The following is an 18,465-nucleotide window of genomic DNA, read 5'->3' on the forward strand; positions in this document are numbered from 1 at the left end:
TTACATCTCCAACTAATCTTAGTGTACAACAGGGATCAGGGCTCATGACCCAGTACCATTTATTTTCCTTTTATTATTAGTGTGTACTAATTGTACAAAATAATGGGCTTCATTGTGGCATTTTCATACCTGTACATGATGTACTTGTTCAGAACACAGGCGGGAACCATCAAATCCACCTGCTATTTTCCTCTCTCATTCCCTGTCCCCACTCCAGCTGGTCTCCTTCTTCCCAAATAGTCATTTTCTACTTTAACATCTTTTTTTTAAAAGTTCTAGATTCTGCATGTGAGAGATAACATATGATAGCTCCCTTTCTGAGTCTGGTTTACATGATAATCTCCAGTTCCATCCATTTTCCTAAAAACAACATAATTTCATTCTTCTCTATGGCTGAATAAAACCATTGTAAGGGGTTAGACTAATCAAGTACAATATGTTCACTGGTGAAATACCATGGCACACCCCTTTGAACTATGAATATATACCTCAATAATGAATGTAAACAGATCCTATTATGGGAAGAATAAAAAAGGGAGGGGGAATAGAGAGGGTAAAGGAGGGTGAATATGGTTGATGTACTTTATATACTTGTATGAAGATAGAACACTGAAACCTGTCAAAATCATTTTAAGTAGGGGGGAGGATGAGGGAGAATGACGGTGGGGATGAACCTAACCAAGGTACATTGTAAACATATATGGAAATGTCACAGTAAATCCCCTGTACAAATAATACATGCTAACCAAAATGTTCTTTAAAATATTTAATTCACACAAAAAATAAAATAAAGAAATGCTTAATTACCCCCAAAAAAACCATCCATTGTGTATACATACACATTTGCTTTATCCATTCATTAGTTGTCGGACGCTAGGCTGATTCCATAACTTGACTATTATGAATAGTGCTGCAGTAAACATGGATGTCCAGGTGTCTCTATTGTCTGCTGACTTCGATTCCTTTGAGTATATACCCAAGAGTGGTACAGCTGAATCATACAATAGTTCTGTTTTTAATTTTTTGAGGAAATTTCATACTGATCTCTGCAGGGGCTGCACTAATTTACATTCCCACCAACAGCAGATAAGGGTTTCTACCCTGTACCCTCACTGCATCCTTGCCAGCATTTCTTGTTTGTTTTCTTAATGGATAGCCATTCTGACTCAGTTGAGATGGAATTTAATGTAATTTTTATTTGCATTTCTCTAATAGTTAAACATGTTGAACACTCTTTCATGTATTTATTGTGCTTCTTTTGATGGATCCAATTCAATTTTTAATTTACTGATTAGGTTATTTGTTCCTTTGGTATATATATATTTTTTTTGGTGGAACTGGAGTTTGAACTCAGGGCTTCATATTTGCAAAGCAGGCACTTTACCACTTGAGTCACTCTCTAGTCCATTTTGGTCTAATTATTTTGGAGATGGGGATCTCACGAAGTATTTGCCAGGGCTGGCCTTGAACTGCATCCTCACAATCTCAGCCTCCCAAGTAACTAGGATTACAGGCATAAGCCACAGGTGCCCAGCCTGATGTTTTTTTGAGTTACGGGGGTTGAACTAAGGTCCTTGCACTTACCACATAGACATCTATATTCTAGATATTTATCCCCTATTAGATGAATAGCTGGCAAAGATTATCTCCTGTTCTGCAGGTTGTTTCTTTACTCTGGTAATTGTTTCCTGTATTGTACAGAAACTTTAATTTAATGCAATCCTTTTTATCATTTCTTGCTCTTATTTCCTGAGCTATTGGAGTCTTCTTCAAAGTCATTGCCTAAGCCAGGTGGGGTGGCTCAAGGCTGTATTCAGGAGGCACAGATCTGGAGGATTATGGTTCGAGGCCAATCCATGCAAAAAGTATGTGAGATTCGGTATCAGTCAGTGGGGCTGGGTATGGTGGTGCCTGTCATCCTCAGCTACACAGAAGAGCGTAAATAGGATCATGGTCCAGGCTGGCCCAGTCATAAAGCAAGAACCTATCTCAAAAATAACCAACACAAAAGGACTGGCAGAGTGGTTCAAGCTGTAGACTGTCTATGTAGTAAGTGCAAGGACCTTAGTTCAACCCTCTGTATCATCAAAATAAAAAATAAGCAGTTTCATATATTTTTAAATGTTTTCCTCTACTAGTTTCAAAGTTTCGGGTCTTTGAGCCAGATGTGTTCAAAGGACAGTGTGACAGAAATTCAGTATCAGGCATCATTCATTTTCTTGACTTTTGTGCAGGTTAAACCTGGTATTTCTATTGATACCTTATTTTTATAGTTTCTTATATTAGTTCAGGTTGATACAGTCATAAATAGAAAACACTTTTCTTTTTCTAGGGTTCAGCAGCTGAAAACCAGGCAGATCCATACAATATAAAAATGATTCAAAATAAATTGTTTGAAGAAATTAGATCCCAAAGACCTCAGATAGAGATCTATGAAGCTGTCATCAGTAACCTAATTCTGGAATTCAAGTGCAGTAATAATTCAAATGGAGATAATTAAAGTGGAGATAGCAAGTAAAAATTCAAGTGGAAATAAAAGAAGCCCAAATACAATAATTGTGGGCTGGTAGTACACTGGATTAAGCATCAGTTCCTTTAAAAAGCGTGATCTTGGTGGGCACTGGTGATTCACACCTGTAATCCTAGCTACTCAGGAGGCAGAGATCAGGAGGATCATGGTTCAAAGCCAGTCCAGGCAAATAGCTGGTGAGACCCTATCTCAAAAAAAAATCACCAAAAAAGGACTGGTGGAGTGGATCAAGGTGTAAACCCTCAGTTCAAGCTCTAATACTGCCAAAAAAAAAAGCGTTATCTTGAAGAGAAATTGAATCTTGAACTTCAGTTTTAGAAGAACTATGTTGACCCTGGTGTGTAGTGAAACTCTTTAAATAAACATGTAAAAAGCTTTTGATCCATGTTAAATTGGTTTTTGTACAGGGTGAGAGATAGGGGAGTCTAGTTTCTGATCTCTACATGTGGATATCCAGTTTTCCCAGCACCGTCTGTGGAATAGGCTGACTTTTCTCTGGTACGTGTGTTTGCTTTATTTCTGTGCTCTGTATTCTATTCAATTGCACTGTGATTTTTGTGCAGTTCTATGCCATTTTTTGTTATTATGGCTCTGTAGCATAATTTGAAATTAGGTATGGTAACTCCAGCATTGCTCATTTTGCTCAAGATTTGTTTTGGCTATTTGAAATCATTTGTGCTTCCATATAAATTTTAAGATATTTTTTCTAGTTCTATTAAGAATATCATTGGAATTTTGATGGAGATTGTACTGAATCTATAGATCATTTGGGTAATATGACGATTTTCACAATACTAGTTCTGTTCATCCATGAACATGGGAGTTCTTTCCATCTTCTAGTGTCTTCTTCAATTTGTTCCTTCAAGATTTTTTTGTTTGTTCATTTTGGTTTTGTTTTTTTGGCAGTTCTGGGGTTTGAACTCAGGGCTGTGCACGTGCTAGGCAGGAACTCTGTCTTCAGTTTTTTATAGTTTTCATTGTAAAGGTTTTTCACCTACATGGTTAGGTTTGTTCCTAGGGGCTTTTTTTCTCATTTTTAACACTTTCATTATATTTTGGAACTAGTATATGCTAATGTTAGAAGGGGACTTCAAGGTGGTAATTCCACACATGTATATAGTGTACTTTGAAAAAGTTCACCCCCCTCCAGTGCGCTCCCATTCCCTCTCTCTCCTCACTCCTTTTTCAAGCAGTATTTGATTGGTTTTATTATGCTGTCCTCATACGTATATATGAAGTGCAATTTGATCCTCCTCACCCCTCAGTATCCTTTCCTTTCCCCTTCCTTCTCAGAGCATCCCCCAGACCACCCCGTTTTCACACCATGTCCCCTTATTATCATCATCATCATTTAGATCTACATTCCACAGAGGAGCAAGAACATGTGGTATCTGGTTTTCCGATCTTGGCTTATCTCACTCAGCATGATGATCCATCCGTTTTTCTGCAAATGACATAATTTCATTTTTCTTTATGGCTGAGTGATATTCCATGCTATATATCTCGTATTTTCTTTATTCACTCATTGGTTGTTAGGCACCTCGCTGACCCTATGGTTTAGCTATTGTGAGCAGAGCTGCAATAAACATGGGTGTGCAGGTATCTCTCTTGTATATTGATTTACACTTCTTTGGATATATGACCAAGAATGATATGGTGGGGTCATAAGATAGGTCTATTTTTAGTTTTTTGAGGAACCTCCATACTGTTTTCCATAGTGGTTGCACAAGCTTATATTCCTGCCAATAGTACCATTCCTTTTTCACCACATCCTGGCCAGCATTTGTTTTGTCTTCTTGATGATAGTCATTTTGACTGGTGTGAGATGGAATCCTAAAGTGGTTTTATTTTTGGGGTGGGGTGGGGGGGTTGGCAGCAATGGGGTTTGAGCTCAGGGCCTCATGCTTGTTAGGCAGGTACTCTTATGACTTGAGCCACTCTACCAGTCCTTTTTTGTGATGGGTATTTTCAAGATAGGGTCTTGAGGAACAATTTGCCTGGGCTGGCTTTGAATTTGAATCCTCCTGATATCTGCCTCCTGATTAGCTAGGATTATAGGTGTGAGCCACCAGTGCCCAGCTGGCATTTTCTTTATGGATAAGGATGTTGAACATTTCTTCATGTATTTGTTAAATATATAAATATATTTGTTTGTCTTTCTTCTGAGAACTGTCCAATTCATTTGCCCCTTTATTAATTGGATTGTTTATTCTTTTGCTGTTTAGTTTTTTGAGCAATTTGTATATTAATCCTTTCTGTTGAATAGCTAGAAAAGATTTTCACATTCAGTGAGTTGTCTATTGATTCTGGTAATGGTTTTGATGTACAGAAATCTGTCCAGTCCCATGTTTATGGATTGGCAGGATTAAAATCAAGAAAATGGCTATAAGACCAAAACCAATTTACAGATTCAATGAAATGCCTATCAAAATTCTAATGTCATTCTTCACAGAAATTTTAAAATTCAATCCTAAAATTCATATGGAAGCATGAATGGTCCCAAAGAGCAAAAGTAATCCTGAGCAAACAGAACAACACCAGACTTCAAGTTATACTACAGAGCCACAGTAACAAAAACAGCATGATACTGGCATATAAACAGACATGAACACCAATGAAAGAGAAGACCCAGAATTAAAATCAGTTACTGCCATCTGATCTTTGACAAAGGCATCAAAACATACACTGGAGAAAAGACAGCCTCTTCAAAAAATGATTCTGGGAAAACTGGTTATCAGCATGCAGAAGACTGAACCTCTCACCCTCTACAAAAATCAATTCCAAATTGATTAATTTGAAACTGAAACTTTGAAATTACTATAGGGAAAAACCATGGAAGATACAGGCATAGGTAATTATTTCCTGAATAGGACTCTAACTCCCCAAGGTATAAGAGCAAGAATTGACAACTGGGGACTGAGTGGCTCAATTGGTAGACGCCTGCCTAGCAAGCAGAAGGACCTGAGTTCAAACCCCAGTCCCACAAGAAAAGTAATGTAACTAATAAAACAAGAATAAAAATAAAAAGAATTAACAAATGAGACTGCATTGAATGAGGGGGGAGTTTTTTTGAGGCTGGTGTGAATGGGATTGTTTTCCTGATTTCTTTCTCAGCCTGTTCATTGTTAATATATTAAAAAGCCACTGATTTTTGCATGCTGATTTTATATCCTGCTACTTTGCTAGAAGTGTTTACCAAATATAAGAGTTCTTTATCTTTTTTTTGGCTGGAGTCTTTATGGACTTTTATAGTTATAGGATCTTATCATCTGCAAATAGGAATAATTTGACTTCTTTTCCTATTTTCTTGCCTTGTTGCATTGGCTGTATATATTCTTTTGCCATGGGTTTTTATCTATTCAACATTATTTTTGGATTTCATTCATGTTGAATGCTGCTATAGTTTTTCCTTCTTTTTACTTTTTTTATATATTATTATATAAAAACATTACAGTTTATTTTTATTTAGCTTTTTCTTTTTTTGAGGTACTGGGGTTTGAGCCACCTGAGTCACTCCACCCGCCCTTTTTCTTGAAGGGTTTTTTTCTCATCAACTATTTGCCTCAGCTGGCTTCGAACCCTGATCCTCCTAATCTCTGCCTCCTAAGTAACTAGGATTACAGGAGTGAGCCACCGATACCTGGCTTATTTCTATATACTTTTTTCACTCAGTCTCAACTATAAAAATAGTAAAGTACATTAACATCTAGGATAAAAACATTATGTTAGGAGGCTGAGGTAGGTTTTTATTTCAAGGCCAGCCTGGACTACAGAGTGAGCTTGAGGTCAGCCTCATGCACTGTAAGTTGTTGAGTAACGGGAGCAGGGCCATAGAGAGAGAGAGAAATAGAGGGGGTTGATCTGATTTAAACACAATATATACATATGTGAAATGCCAAGGCAAAACCCCCTTGAACCATCAATATAATACTTTAAAAAAAAAGAAAAACAAAAAGGTAAAACAGGTCCCATCCAAAGATAGGTTCCAGTGGGAGGGGGTGAGGGCATAAAGAGAGGATGAGTGAGAGTGAATACGGTGGATATGTTTTGTATTCACGTATGAAAATAGAACAGTGAAACCTGTTGAAATTGTGCTAAGAAGAGGGGAGGGGGGATGAAGAAGAATGATGGGGGGGTGAATCTAATAAGATATATTGTAGGCACATATATAAATGTCGTAATGTATACCTCCTGTACAACTATTACATGCCAATAAAAAAAAGACCCTGCCACACACACACACACACGTGTTAAGGACTAGACAGTTCCTCAAGGAATATTTTTCCTACACATTCTGAAGATTTTCACCTAGAATTTATCACAATAAAATATACCATGAAAACTCTGTCAATAGGGAATCATGTAAATAAATTATTGAGAAGTTTATTTTGTCCATGCTCTCACCAAATACAGAGCTTTTTAGAACCCAATTTTGAGGTTCAAGGCCAAGCAAGGTGGCACATGTAGTAATCCCAATGCTTGGGAGGCAGAAATAGAAGGATTATGAGTTCAAGCTCAGCTTGGACTATGTAATGAGTGTGAAGCCAGTGAACCCTGTCTCAAAAGAAAAAAAAGAAAAGAGAAAAAGAAACAGCCTGGTGCAGAGGCTCACCCCAGTAAATCACAACTACTTGGAAGGCTAGATCAGGAGGACTACAGTTCAAAGCCAGTCCAGGCAAATAGGCCAAGAGACTCCATCTCCAAAATAACCAGAGCAAAATGGTCTTTAAGTGTGGCTCAACTGGGAGAGCACCTGCTTTGCAAGTGCAAAGTCCTGAGCTTGAACCCCAGTACCACCAAAAGAAAGGAAGGAAGGAAGGAGGGTGGCAGGAGGGAGGGAGGAAGGAAAGAAGCAAGAAAAAGAAAACCAAGTTTTTTAATGTCTTTTTTTTTTTTGCAGTACTGGGGCTTGAACTCAGGGCCTACACCTTGAGCTACTCCACCAGCCCTTTCTTATGTTAGGTATTTTTGAGATAGGGTCCCGCGGAATTAATTGCCTGGGGCTGACTTCCAACCACAATCCTCCTCATCTCTGCCTCCTGAGTAGCTAGGATTACAGGCATGAGCCACCGGCACCCGGCTCAGAAAACCAAGATTTTGAGATGAGGATCTTGCTATATTGCCCCTGCTGGTCTCAAACCCCTGGACTTAAGTGACCTCCTGCCTCCCAATTAGCTGGGACTATTGGTATGTACCACCATGCTCAGCTACGTATTTTAAACGAAACACAGTTCAATGAATTTCTTTTCATCAGCATGATTTTTTTTTTGGTGGTACTGGGATTTGAACTCTGGGCCTCATGCTTCCTAGGCACGCACTCTACCACTTGAGCCACTCTGTCAACCATCATCAACGTGATTTTTAAAAAGAGAGTCGTTTTATTGGAGATTTCTCTAAATGTCTTGTCCTTTAGTTCTAATATCTTCCTGTTTGCTTTGCACCTTTATGCAGTTCAACTAAATTGACATTTATGTGGTAAAAATCATGCTCAAGTCACAGTCTGATAAAAGCTTTGCTCACCTGGTTTCAAGAAACTTAGGTGGGAGAGATTCCAAGAACAGGCAAAACTCCGCCTCCTCCACACCCCCAGCCCATGCATAGCATCCCCACTCCATGTTAAACAGAGAAACCAGGAGGGCTCCAGCACCACCAGACACCAGCTTCTACCCTGCTTGGGTGAAGCAGACCACCAGGTGAGCTAAGCGGCACACGGTACTCCCATAGAGAACCCTGGGACAAATCAGCATAGTCCTCTGGTCAGACTGACCCCCACCTAGGGAAAAAAAGGAAAAAAACAAACTGAATAATAAACCAGCAGCTGAAAAAAAAAGACACGTAGCAAAGAGGGTAGGGCGCCCTGAGCTCCTGCGAGTGGGTGAGGGCACTCCCTCATGGAACTGTAAGTAAACAAGTCGGCAGGAGAAGGCGGGTGTAGCGCTACCTCCCCCAGTGTGCTTGGAGAGGGGAAGGCTTGAAACAGAGGCTGAAGTGTGGCACGCTCCACTGGAGAGTGAAGGGGGGGGCGCATCCCCACGTGAACTCTAAATAAAGAAGGACTGCAACTGCAATAGGTGGGTAGGCCTGTATACTGGAGAAAACAAAAAGGGCATGCATCCAGGAGAACTCTAAATAAACAAAGCCTGTGGGGCTAGGTGAGTGTAAAGCTCATTCCTGAAATCTGCGATAAATAAAGCCTGCAGCAGCAGCTGGCTGACAGTAGGTGGCAGGTGAGCCAGCCTAGACAGACATTCACAAAGCTGTCTCCAGACTCCTTTTTTTTTTTTTTCCTTTGATGAGACAATGACAGAACTACTATTCAGACACCAACACCAGGTCTTGGTGTTGAAAGACTACCACCAAAACTATTAAGAACGAAATTTTATTGCATTTGAACTTGGGGATTTTTTTTTTTTTAATGCTCTCCCTCTCTCTCTAATGCCTGTTTAGCTCACCATTGATTAGTACACTATCTCTCCCCATTTATTTCTTTGGCTCTGTTTTTTTTTCCCCCTTTTTATTTACCTTCTTTGCTTTCCTTCTCCCCTCACCCTTCCATTCTAGATATCACCATCATTACAATTATAAGCTAGACAATACTGAATTACACACCGTACAGGGACAATAACAGTAGCAAGGGCACTGATGAGAAGATGGAAAAAAGAAGGAAACCATTTCCCCCCAATAATAAATTAGTACAGGAACCAGAGGGAAATGGAGAAATCAGATACCCAGATCCAGACTCCAACAAAATGAAGATAAACTATGCCAAAGAACCCAATGAAAGAAGAAATCCTACAAGTAATCAATGAGAATTTTATACAGATGATACTGAATGTGGTCAACCAAAATGTACAAGAGACAATCAAGAAGTTCTAAGACAACAAAAATAGAGAACTTGAGAAAGCATAAGAACAAATAAAAGAAATTATAGAAGCACTGTATAAACTCCAAAATGAAAAAAAGAACACGATAAATAAAGAGACAAATGAACTCAGGACAAAAATAGACAATACTAAAGAGGAAGGGACTCAGGATATGGAAAACCTCAGAAAAAGAACCAAACAGAAATGCAAAACAAAATGGAAGGCCAATCCAGCAGACTAGAACAAGCAGAAGACAGAATCTCAGAACTCAAAGATGAAATGGTAATTAAAGGAAAAACCAAAGAACTGTTAGTTAAACAACTCAACACCTGTGAAAACAAAATGCAAGAACTTACTGACTCCATCAAAAGACCAAACCTGAGAATCATGGGCATTGAAGAAGGAGAAGAGGTGCAAGAAAAAGGAATGTGTAATATATTCAACAAAATAATAACAGAAAACTTCCCAAATCTAGAGAAAATTATGCCCATATGGCTACAGGAAGCCTCCAGAACATGAAACAGATCTAACCAAAATAGAACTAACCCATAACATATTATCATTAAAACAACAAGTACAGAGAATAGAGAAATAATATTGAAGGCTGTAAAAGAGAAAAAACAAATAACATAAAAAGGTAAACCCATCAAAATCACAGCAGACTTCTCAACAGAAACATTAAAAGCAAGAAGAGCTTGGGGTGAGGTCCTCCAGGCACTGAATGAAAATAATTTCAACCCTAGATACTCTACCCAGCAAAACTTCATTCAAAATAGATGGAGCAACAAAAGTCTTATATGATAAGTAGAAACTAAAACAATATATGACCACAAAGCCACCTCTACAAAAGATTCTTCAAGGGATTCTGCAGACTGAAAGTGAAACCCAACATAACCATGAAAGGGCAGACAGTACCAAACTACAGGAAAAGAAAAAGCAAGAAAGTAGAGAGTAACATCAAGTTAGCTACACACAATCAAACCCTCAAACAACTAAGACAACTAAATGACAGTAATCACCACATACCTATCAGTATTAACACTTAATGTTAACGGACTTAATTCCCCCATCAAAAAGCACCACCTGACAAACTGGATTAAAACAGAAGATCCAACAATCTGTTCTTTACTGGAGACCCATCTCATCGATAGAAATAAGCATAGGCTTAGGATGAAAGGCTGGAAGAAGATTTACCAAGCCAATGGCCCCCGAAAACAGGCAGGAATAGCAATACTCATTTCAGAGTAGAATTCAAACCTACATTGATCAAACGAGATAAAGAAGGACATTCCATACTAATAAAAGGGAAATAGACTAAAAGGAAATAACAATTATCAACCTATACGCACCCAATGTCAAGGCACCCAATTTCATAAAACATACCCTAAAGGACCTAAAAACATATATCAACTCCAACACAGTGGTCATGGGAGACTTTAACACCCTATTATCATCAATAGATAGGTCATCCAAACAAAAAATCAATAAAAAAATCCAAGATCTAAAACATATCATAGATCAAATGGACCTAGTTGATGTCTACAGAACATTTCATCCAACTTCTACACAATATACATTCTTCTCAGCAGCCCATGGAACCTTCTCCAAAATAGATCATATCCTAGGGCACAAAGCAAGCCTCAGCAAATATAAGAAAATAGAAATTATACCATGCATTCTATCTGATCACAATGCAATAAAACTAGAACTCAACAACAAAAATAAAGACAAAAAAACATGCAAACAGCTGGAAGCTGAATAACTCATTGCTTAATGAACAATGGGTCATTGATGAAATAAAAGAGGAAATTAAAAGGTTCCTGAAAGTCAATGAAAATTAAAACACAACCTACCGGAACCTATGGGAAACAGCAAAGGCAGTCCTGAGAGGAAAGTTTATAGCCATGAGTGCATATATTAAAAAGTCTGAAAGATCTCAAATCAATGACCTAATGATACATCTCAAACTCCTAGAAAAACAAGAACAAGCACATCCCAAAACAAATAGGAGAGAAATAATAAAAATAAGAGCTGAAATCAATGAGATAGAAACCAAAAAAACCATACAAAGAATTAATGAAACAAAAAGTTGGTTCTTTGAAAATATAAACAAGATCAATAGACCCCTGGCAAACGTGGCTAAAATGAGGAGAGAAAAAACCCAAATCAGTAAAATCAGGAATGCAAAAGGGGAGATAACAACAAACACCATGGAAGTCCAGGAAATCATCAGAGACTACTTGGGAACCTATATGCAGTCTACAGCCATACCACCCTGAATGCGCCCGATCTCGTCTCATCTCGGAAGCTAAGCAGGGTCAGGCCTGGTTAGTACTTGGATGGGAGAACCTATATGCAAATATATTTGGAAATCTTGAAGAAATGGACAGATTTCTAGATACTTATGATCATTCAAAACTGAACCAAGAGGATATTAATTACCTAAATAGATCTATAACACAAAATGAAACTGAAGCAGCAATCAAGAGTCTCCCCAAAAAGAAAAGTCCAGGACCTGATGGATTCTCTGCTAAATTCTATCAGACATTTAAAGAAGAACTAATACCAACTCTCCTTAAACTGTTCCACGAAATAGAAATGGAAGGAAAACTGCCTAACACATTTTATGAAGCCAGTATTACATTTATCCCAAAACCAGGCAAAGGCACCTCCAAAAAGGAGAACTGTAGGCCAATCTCCTTAATAAACATTGATGCAAAAATCTTCAATAAAATAATGACAACCGAATTCAACAACACATCAAAAAGATCAAGTTGGCTTCATCCCAGGAATTCAGGGGTGGTTCAACATACGAAAATCAATAAATGTACTACACCACATTAACAGAAGCAAAGGCAAAAACTTCTTGATCATCTCAATTGATGCAGAAAAAGCCTTTGATAAGATCCAACACCATTTCATGATAAAAGCTCTAAGAAAGCTAGGAATAGAAGGAAAGTACCTCAACATTATAAAAACTATTTATGACAAAACTACAGCCAGCTTATACTGAATGCGAAAAACTGAAACCATACCCTCTAAAATCAGGAATGAGACAAGGATGCCCACTATCTCCACTCCTATTCAACATAGTACTGGAATTCTTTGTCAGAGCAAGTAGGCAAGAAGAAGGAATAAAAGGAATACAAATAAGTAAAGAAACTGTCAAAATATCCCTATTTGCAGACAATATGATCCTATACTTTAAAGACCCAAAAAACTCTACTCAAAAGCTCCTAGACACCATCAACAGGTATAGCAAGGTAGCAGTATGTAAAATCAACATAGAAAAATCATTAGCATTTCTATACACTAACAATGAACAAGCTGAGAAAAAAGAATATGTGAAAACAATTCCATTTACAATAGCCTCAAAAAAAAAATCAGATACCTAGGAGTAAACTTAACAAAGGATGTGAATGACCTCTACTTTCTTGTATAAACTTCTGGAAAAAGAGATTGAGGAAGACTATAGAAAGTGGCGAGATCTCCCATGCTCACTGATTTGTAGAATCACATAGTAAAAATGTCTATACTCCCAAAAGCAATCTACATGTTTAATGCAATTCCCATCAAAATCCCAATGACATTCATCAAAGAGATTGAAAAATCTACCATTAAATTTATTTGGAAACACAAGAGACCATGAATAGCCAAGGCAATACTCAGTAAAAAGAACAATGCTGGAGGTATCACAATACCCAACTTCAAACTATATTACAAAGCAATAGCAATAAAAACAGCATAGTAATGAACAAAAACAGACACGAAGACCAGTGGAACAGAATAGAGGACCCAGATATGAAGCCACACAATTATAACCAACTTATCTTTGACAAAGGTGTTAAAACATACAATGGAGAAAAGACAGCCTCTTCAACAAAAACTGCTAGGAAAACTGGTTAGCAGTCTGCACAAAACTGAAACTAGATCCACACTTATCACCCTATACCAGTATTAACTCAAAATGGATATCAGATCCCAAACTCTAAAGTTGGTACAGGAAAGAGTAGGAAATAATTTGGAACTAAGAGGTATAGGCAAGGACTTTCTCAATGGAATCCCAGCAGCTCAGCAACTAAGAGATAGCATAGATAAATGGGACTTCATAAAACTAAGAAGGTTTTGCTCAACAAAAGAAATGGTCTCTAAACTGAAGAGACCACCCAGAGAGTGGGAGAAAATATTTGCCAGCTACACATCAAAGGACTGATAACCAGAATACATAGGGAACTTAAAAAACTAAACTCTCCCAAAATTAATGAACCAATAAAGAAATGGGCAAGTGAACTAAACAGAACTTTCTCAAAAGAAGAAATTCAAATGGCCAAAAAACACATGAAAAAATGCTCACCATTTCTAGCCATAAAGGAAATGCAAATTAAAACCACACTAAGATTCCACCTCACCCGTTAGAATAGGCATCATTAGCAACACCACTAACAACAGGTGTTGGCGAGGATTCAGGGAAAAAGGAACCCTTTTTTTTTTTATTTTTATTGTTTTATTGTTCATATGTGCATACAATGCTTGGGTCATTTCTCCCCCCCCTGCCCCCACCCCTTCCCTTACCACCCATTCCGCCCTGTCCCTCTCCCCACTTTACCTCCTCGCTACCAGGCAGAAACTATTTTGCCCTTATCTCTAATTTTGTTGAAGAAAGAGTATAAGCAACATCGCTGGATCATATGGGAAAAAATTTGGAGGCTTCTTAAAAATCTAAACATTGATCTACCATATGATCCAGCAATACAACTCTTGGGTATATACCCAAAAGACTGTGACACAGGTTACTCCAGAGGCACCTGCACACCCATGTGTTATTGCAGCACTATTCACAATAGCCAAGTTATGGAAACAACCAAGATGCTCCACTACTGACGAATGGATCAAGAAAATGTGGTATCTATACACAATGGAATTTTATGCAGCCATGAAGAAGAACGAAATGTTACCATTCGCTGGTAAATGGATGGAAGTGGAGAAAACAATTCTGAATACCAAAAATCGTATGTTTTCCCTCATATGCAGACATTAGATCAAGGGTAAACACAACAAGGGGACTGGACTTTGATCACATGATAAAGCGAGAGCACACAAGGGAGGGGTGAGGACAGGTAAGACACCCAAAAAACTAGATGGCATTTGTTGCCCTCAATGCAGAGAAACTAAAGCAGATACCTTAAAAGTGACAGAGGCCAATAGGAGAAGGAGATCAGGAACTAGAAAAAAGGTTAGTTCGAGAACAATTAATTTAGAATGTAACACATATGTACAGGAAAGCAATGCGAGTCAACTCCCTGTATAACTATCCTTATCTCAACTAGCAAAAACCCTTGCTCCTTCCTGTTATTGCTTATACTCTCTCTTCAACAAAATTAGAGATAAGGGCAAAATAGTTTCTGCCTGGTAGCAAGGAGGTAAGGTGGGGGGGAAGGGGGGAGAAATGACCCAAACATTGTATGCACATATGAATAAAAGAAATTAAAAAACAAAAAAGAAACTTAGGTGGGAGCTGGGCGCCAGTGGCTCACATTTATAATCCTAGCTACTTGGGAGGCTGAGATCTAGAGGATAGCAGTTCGAGGCCATCCCAAGCAAAGAGTTCGAGGCCATAATAACCAAAGCAAAATGAAGTGGAGGTGTGGCTCAAGCCATAGAGTGCTTTCTTTGCAAGCACAAAGTCCTGTGTTCCAACCCCCATCCCTGCAAAAAGAAAAAAGTATATGAAAGATTTAATCTCCATTGAAGGTATCAGGCCAAGTGCTTGTCATGGGAACTAAATCTGAATTTGCTCCCCTGAGAAGTCTGGAAGAGATCACACTTTCTTTCTTGGTGATCTCATTGATTTTTCATTTGTAGCCTTGACTGTATTGACACTTAGTAAAGATGCACAGTATTTAGTCTGTCTCTTAAGATCTTTAGAATCCTAAAAGGAAAGTAAACACATAAATGAAAAATGTTTATAATGCTGGAAGAGGGGATGAGGGAGAATGATGGAGGGGGTGAATCCAATTAAGACACATTGTAAGCACATATGTAAATGTCACAATGAAACCCCCCCATACAATTAACATAAGCTAATAAAAACATTTTTTAAAAAGTTTATAATCCCAAAACCTTAAGTCTAGATTTTACAATCATCCACCTACTAGAAGAGAGCAGTTAGTTGAATAAAGCCAATATATAACTCTAAAATAAATTATGGTTACTTAAGGAACATATGCTACCAGTCTCCATTTTTGTTTGTGCTACACGGAAGATTTTACACAAAATTAAAAGGAGGTGTATAGCCTTGGTCTCAGAAAACTGATTGAATACACCAAAAACACAGTAAAGGAATCTGTCACTTGTCAGGGAAGGAAGAGTCAGGAACTCACTCCCCAACCTTCATTTTATAGTGACAAGATTACTATAATGATTCAATCACTTGAAAACAAATGGAGCTGTGGAATATATCAAGAGCAATTCTATTAGATGTGAATTTAGGAGGTGTGCTTTTTAGTGTCTGTGAGAATTTTTCCTTAATTGTTTTCAATCCCTCCCTGTGAGCTTTCCATATACATATACATTTGTATAAGATTTTGGAAAGAGGGGCTGGGGGAGTAGCTCCGGGGTAGAGTACTGCATGCACGAGTTCCTGGGTTCAATACCCACCGCCTCAACAAAACAAAGAAAACTGGAGAGCGGTCCCAATGGGAATGGGGCCCTTATGTGGGGCGGGAGATGGAAGATACTTTTCCTGTAGAGTACAGGTGTCTTCGTCATAGGAAAACGTTTCTTAGATATATTAATTTGGGGCACCTTTTCATAACACTTGATGATCTTGGTCCACATCACCCTCGCATAGCAGTAGCTGCTGGCATGAGTGAATCTGTACAATTGAATGGCTCCAAAGCGGTGTCCTGAGAGCATCTGGCAATCATTATCAGATGGTTTGGGGCTGGAAGGAGTGTCTCAAATGATAGAGAGCCTGCCTAGCAAGCTCAAAGCAGTGAGTTCAAACCCCGAAACAGCAAAAAAAAAAAAGCGTCGGTTTGCTGTTTGATCCCTGGATGTACCGATGAATAAACGAACAATTTGAATGAGAACCATGTTCACAGGCCACCGAAGGAAAGTGAGGGATCCGCCCCCGGGGAAAAGGGGAATCCCAGGCAGGCGTTGAGGAAGGAGAGCCCGGGAAGTGAGGCGCCCCGCGCCCGGGGAAGCGGGGACGCCCAGGAGAGTGGGGAGCGTAGGGGGCCGCTCACCTTCACGCGCTCGTAGTAGCTCCCGGAGGGCAGCAGAGCGACGCCCTTGAACTCCGACTCGTAGTTGTGCAGCCTCCGCAGCAGGTGGCCCACGACCCTGTTCACTACCTCGGCGGCCGCTGAGATTTCCTGGCGTTTTAGCCTCAACTTCTCGAGCACTGACCGGAGCTTCCAGCCTCCTGGCGGCGCCTCGCTGAGGCCGAGACTCGGGGTCTGCTCCCACGCGCCCCGGCCCGACCCCTCCTTGGGCGCCGGCGGGGGTCTCGGTTCTCGAGTGGCAGCCCCTCCTCCTTGGCGACGGGATCCTGCCCCGGCGGGGGGCGGCCCGGGTACGGCGCGGGGCTCTGGTTCTTCTGCGGGTGCCGCCCGCGCCCGGACTCCCGCCGCGCGGGGCGCGCTCGAGGGCTGCGCATCCTCGGGGCGCAGAGCTGCCTTCTTCTGCCGGCCGCTCGGCGCGCGCTCCGGGCTCTGCGGGGGGTCCTGGGCGCCCTGGGTCTGCTGGGATCGCGACCCCCTGGCCCCGCCGCGCCTTCCTGAGTCAGGTTGGGGAGCAGCCGGAGGTTCGCTGGGCTGCGTCGGGGCGCTCTTGGTCTGCTGGGATCGCGATCCCCTGGCCCGGCTGCACTTTTCCGCGTCGGGTTGGGGGACAGCCGGAAGTTCGCTGGGCTGTGTCGGGGCTCTCGAGGCGCCCGTCGCACCCTGCCTAGATGCGCAGAGGGTAGCAGCTCCCGCCTTCGAGGTTCTCGGAGTCGCCCTTCGGCGCCGAGGGTCCATGGCTGACGTTCTCTGTTCCCCTAAAGAAGAATCGACTTCGAGAAAAGGCCACGGGAAGAGGAACTTGTAGTGACCGCTGGAAATGAAACTTAAAAAATGTGGCGCGAACTGCGCGTCTGCGGCGCGGGAGCCGGCAGCTCTAAGAACCCACGCGGAGCGTCGCCGGAGCCACGCCCCTGCCGGGAAGTGGCGCGCAGGTCGCCCGCCTGGCCAGAGGCTGCCGATTTTCTCACCCTTCCGGACCAGCGGAGCCACACGGAACAGACAGACGCCCAGACACCGTTGGGGGACCTCGATGATCAACTTATTGGCATTCTGCCTAAATTGTTTCGGAAAACTACACACTCCTGCACATTTGAAGTTGACAAACTTTTTCAGTGTAAGCTAATATAAGGGTTTTTCTTAATGGTAAATACAAAACATTCAACCTTTGGAAGATAGAGTAAGATGAAGATTGACTAACTGGAGTAAATAGTTCATTTTATTTGACTTAAAAAAAAAGTGGTACTGGGGTTTGAATTCAGGGTCTTGTATTTGCCAAATTGAGCCACGCCTCCAGCTCTTTTTGTCTTTGTATTTCTCGATGGGGTCTCAGCCGGCCTGGACCTTGGGCCTTGTTATTTAGGTTTCCTGTGGTAGCTGGGAGTGACAGGGGCCAGCCACCTGTGTCAGCATTTACTGATTCAGTGCTAAAAGTTTCCAAACTTTTTGCTCTGTGGCCTGGAACCTGGATCCTCCCGATCTCCAATCTTTAAATTAGAGATTTTTTTTTTTTTTTCTGGCAGTACTGACTGGGGTTTAAACTCAGAGCCTCACAGGCAGGGGCTTTAAAGTTCCTGTCTATAAGTTACCCCCATTCTTCTCTAAAGCTGTCAGAAGAATGCACTTAATCATTTACATCATCCATACTGCCTGGTTGTTATGATTTTGGAGTATCTTTCAAACATCAATTTTGAAAGCCAAGCTTCTGTGTGTCTAATTCTTTGGGAGTTGTTCTTGGCAGGGTTACTTTTGCTTCCCCTGCCTTTGCCTGACACACAAAATCCTG

The 18,465-nt window shown here is 40.5% G+C and overlaps 1 protein-coding gene and 1 pseudogene across 6 annotated transcripts in view; one reads left to right on the forward strand and one right to left on the reverse strand.

Annotated features, from left to right (window-relative positions):
- Positions 1-18,465, reverse strand: part of Cgas (cyclic GMP-AMP synthase) — a 70,607-nt gene that overhangs the window by 44,852 nt on the left and 7,290 nt on the right. For all 6 annotated transcript variants that reach the window (XM_074079214.1, XM_074079208.1, XM_074079201.1 and 3 more), the window contains one exon: positions 16,644-17,437. In XM_074079214.1, coding sequence (XP_073935315.1) covers positions 16,644-17,417 — 774 coding nt within the window. In that variant the 5' untranslated portion in view covers positions 17,418-17,437. The remainder of the gene's footprint in view (positions 1-16,643; positions 17,438-18,465) is intronic.
- LOC141416564 (small nucleolar RNA SNORA8) lies at positions 2,140-2,264 on the forward strand (annotated as a pseudogene).

This window comes from Castor canadensis, chromosome 1 (assembly GCF_047511655.1).
Source record: "Castor canadensis chromosome 1, mCasCan1.hap1v2, whole genome shotgun sequence".
NCBI classification, from domain to species: domain Eukaryota; kingdom Metazoa; phylum Chordata; class Mammalia; order Rodentia; family Castoridae; genus Castor; species Castor canadensis.